This window comes from Lathyrus oleraceus, chromosome 2, assembly GCF_024323335.1.
Source record: "Lathyrus oleraceus cultivar Zhongwan6 chromosome 2, CAAS_Psat_ZW6_1.0, whole genome shotgun sequence".
Classification (NCBI taxonomy): domain Eukaryota; kingdom Viridiplantae; phylum Streptophyta; class Magnoliopsida; order Fabales; family Fabaceae; genus Lathyrus; species Lathyrus oleraceus.
Genome location: NC_066580.1, coordinates 131864504 through 131868740, shown reverse-complemented (window position 1 = coordinate 131868740; position 4237 = coordinate 131864504). Strand labels below are relative to the sequence as shown.

At 37.3% G+C, this 4237-nt stretch overlaps 1 protein-coding gene across 1 annotated transcript; it reads left to right on the top strand.

Moving 5' to 3' along the window:
* The first annotated feature begins 538 nt into the window (after nucleotides 1-538).
* On the top strand, nucleotides 539-1312 carry LOC127122242 (uncharacterized). The gene is made up of 3 exons (XM_051052611.1): nucleotides 539-839; nucleotides 954-1019; nucleotides 1104-1312. Exons 1-3 carry the CDS (start codon nucleotides 539-541, stop codon nucleotides 1310-1312), a joined length of 576 nt encoding a protein of 191 aa, XP_050908568.1.
* The last annotated feature ends 2925 nt before the right edge of the window (nucleotides 1313-4237 follow it).

Sequence of the window (4237 nt, the reverse complement as noted above, 5' to 3'; positions counted from 1 at the left end):
ACAGCATTGAGAGACACCTGAACACATTGAAATATTCTCTCTCTCTCTCAAAGTTTCACGAGCTTTTACTCAGAACGTGAAATATTCTATTTGCTCTTACTGCTGTAATACTTGCTTTATCCTAGAAGCACTCTAGATTACAAACTCTGTTTTTATCTAAGTTGTTTTTATATTCTTCAAGTGACTCTGCGCAGTCTGTATACTTGAGAGGACTAAGAGATCTTTCTCTTAGACGTTGGTTGTAATAATCTTTCAAGATTAGTGGATTAAGTCCTTGTTGAAGGCGAAATCACCTTGGCCGGGTGGACTGGAGTAGCTTTGTGTTATAAGTGAACCAGTATAAAATCCTGTGTGATTTTATTTTCCAAAAGCGCTTATTTTCCAAAACAATTCAAACCCCCCTTTCTTGTTTTTCTCACCTTCATACAACACTCGTGCTAATCAACAAAATAAGATGGATCATCTAGATCAAGAGAACCATGAACTCCGTGAATAAGTGACTACTTTGAGGGAAAGCTTTGAAAGGGTCACTGCTATGATGGAAGTTTTGGAGGCTGCTCAAAATCAGCCTCTACCTCCTCCTCAAACTCCGCTTCATAGGATTGTGATTTCTGAAATCATCTTTATGCCAGTTCCAATGGATCCAGTCAGTGCTCCGCATCATCAGATGCCTCCTAGTTTCCCCTGGGGTATGCCTCATCACATTGTTCCAAAAGGGTATCAACCAGATGTTGAAGTTCCTGTTGCTCAACCGGTTATGTCTGTACCACCACTCGTGGTCCATGTTGCGCCCTATATGGAAGAGCCTGCTTTCCGTGCTGATCAAAGTGAAAATGTTGGTGTCTTTGAAAGGATGGATGAATTTCAAGATCAGTTTCAAGCAATGTAGTAAGAGATTCAAGCTCTGAGAGGAAAAGATGTTTTTGCGAAGAATTCTCATGATTTGTTCTTAGTTTATAATGTGAAGATTCTGCATAAGTTCAAAGTTCTAGATTTCGAGAAATATAAGGGAAACTCTTGTACTTTGAGTCATTTGGTGATGTATACTCGCAAGATGTCAACATAAAGTGATAACCATCAATTGTTGATTTATTACTTTCAAGATAGTTTTACTGGTACTGCTTTAAAGTGGTACATGGGACTTGATAGCACCAAGATCCATACTTTCAACGATCTAGGTGAAGCTTTTGTTCGTCAGTACAAGTATAATGTTGACACGGCGCCAGACTGCGATCAACTCCGTGCTATGTCCCAAAAGGATAAGGAAACTTTCAAAGAGTACACACATAAATGGCGCGAGATTGCCGCATAAGTCAATCATCCGCTAGAAGAAAAAGAGGTGACAAAGTTGGTTTTGAAGACTTTGAGTGTGTTTTACTATGACCGAATGGTTGCAAGTGCTCCCAATGATTTTACCGTGATGCTTGATTAGTCACCATTTGTGATCTAGTTATTATCATTTTAACAGGTGAAAGTAGGAGAGATATTTTCATTTTTCATATAGTTTAAGTTGTTTTTAGACCTTCTTTTACCGTTGATGTTATTTAATCTTTTCACAGTTTATCATCAATTTGTGTTCTATTTTCCGCATTCTATGCTTGGGTTGTGTGTCTTTAATCTTTTTCAGGTTCAAACAGATATTTAAGAACGATCCGATGCAGAAACCTAAGAGAATCGCAAAGAATCAGAGAAGTTTTCCCACGCTTCAATAGGCTAGCTACGACCACCCGAAGCACCTGCTACTGGCAGTAGTAGAGGCACATCTGGACACCTTTTGATCAACTCTCAAACACAAGAAACAGGGGTGCACTACGGCCACTCGTAGCACCTACTACAGGCCATAACAGTGAGGCCTAGAACCAAAAGCTACAATCCAAAAAAACAGTGGAGCGCTACGACCACCTGTAGCACCTACTATGGGCCGTAGCAGGTATGCGTGTTGAGACCGAATATTTCCTTTTTTTTGGAAATATTTGAGAACTCGGGGTGTTTTGGTCCATTATAAACCTGATTTTATTATCTATTTTGGATCTGTTTGAAGAGAGAGAAATACAAAAGAAGCCCTTTTTCTATTTAAGGATGTTTTTGGACAAGAATGATGGACTTTTTGGCAAGAGGAAAATGACACGAATAAAGATTGGAGAAGACAAGGGCTTGGGGGAGAGGAAATTTTCATGAACGGAAGCGATTGAAGATCAAATTTCATCTAAGTACTTGTAATGTTTACACTTTATATTTTGATTTCCTTGAATACTATGAGTAGTTAAATCCCCAAAGATAGGGGGTGTCCCTGATTTGAATATGTATTGACTGTGATTTTATATTTGAAATAAGGATGTTGTTTTTAATAATTAATCTATTCTCTTGATGTTCTTAATGCTTTCTCTTTTGGAATAATTGAGATTGATATATGATTATCAATTAGGTTGGACTGTTGTTGGTAATGCTTTCATGAGAATATTCTATAGTAGATATCACCTAGGACTACGGATATCCTCTAGAAACCAGATTGTTGTTGATATAATAAGGCTTAATTTCATCGGTAAATTTCTATAGACATAGAGGTTAGGGATGAATATTTAAAGGTTTTCTCACTAAGACATTAGGAGAAAACAACCTTAAGAACGGATATTAATTATTTGAAATATGTTGTTGCAATATTAATTCAGAGTTGTTACAGGAATAAATCACACACCTTCCCTAGCATGTTACGCATATATGTCAAAACCGTTCACCACATCGATTTACTCTATTCACAATTATTTTCATAATTTAGCAAAACAATTCAAAACATTAGTTTTTTGTTTAATTGAACAACAATTAGAACTCAATATTTACACACAATCCTTGAGATCCACATTCAGGGAACTTTCCTCATTATTACTACAGAGGCAAAATATTACACTTGCTATTTTTCCGATCAGTGGTCAACATGGGAATGAGACTAGAAGAAGGTGTCCGTGAGGGACGATTGAAAGAAAGAAGTTCATTTGGCAATTCCATAAGGTATGTGAATGGTTTGCTCAAGAAGAAGGAACATGATGCTAATGCTATTTCGTAAGAAAAGCATATAAGATCTCCGAGAAACCATCAACGTCATCAGCATATGGCGTCAGTTACCCAAGTTATTAATCATGTTCCAGTTGTTCAAGTAGAACCAAGTTTTCAACCACGTTTTCAACAACGTACTTATCAAAAAAATCAACAGAGCCGTGTTCAGAGACTAGCACAATATGATCCAATTCCGATGTCCTATGCGGAATTATTTCCTTCTTTGACCCAAAAGAATTTGGTACAGACGATAACTCCGCCAACTATTCCTAAAGAACTTCCATGGTGGTATAAAACATGATCATTATTGTGTATTCCATCAAGGTTCACCCAATCATGATACCGTGAGTTGTTTTGCTTTGAAAGTTGAGGTGAAAAGACTAGTGTAAAACGGTATTTTATCTTTTAAAGACTCTAGTTCTAATGTGCAAGCCAATTTGTTTCCTAAACATGGAGGTGCAACTGTGAATATGGTCGAAGGATGTCCTGGAAAGTACTGTGTCTTTGATGTCAACCTAATTAGAAGATCCTTGGTTGAGATACATGCAACTTTGTGCGAGCTGAGTTATTATGACCATGATCATGTTTCTTGCCATATGTGTTCAAGAAACCCCCGATGATGTGCTATGGTAAAGAGAGATTTGCAAGAGATGTTGGATCAAAGTCTTATTCAAATTACAAGAGATATGGATGAAGATGAACATGAGGTGAATGTCATAGTGCCCCATTTCAATATATCCGAACTAAATGTGATTTCCTACAATAGTCAAAAGTCTTTCGTCTCTCCTTTGGTAATTCGTGTGGCGTGACCTACACCATATCATTCTGTTAGAGTTGTTTCATTACAAGTACAATGTACCATGTTGGAAGATGGAAAATAAGTCCATATTTCTTACTTCTCTTATGTTGTGAACATTGTTGATGTAAGTGGCGTGACCCGAAGTGGTCGAGTATTTGATTCTACAGCTCCTAAAATAATTGAAGATGTTTCGATTAGTAAGCAAACTCAGGTGGAAATTCCTGTTATGCAGTCTGGCTAATCCAGTAGTGTGAACCAGAAGTTTGATCAGGATGAAGTGCTGAAGTTGATTAAGAGAAGTTAATTCAATGTGGTGGATCAATTATTACATACCCCGTCCAAAATATCTATCTTATCTTTGCTGATGAATTCAGAAGCTCATAGAGA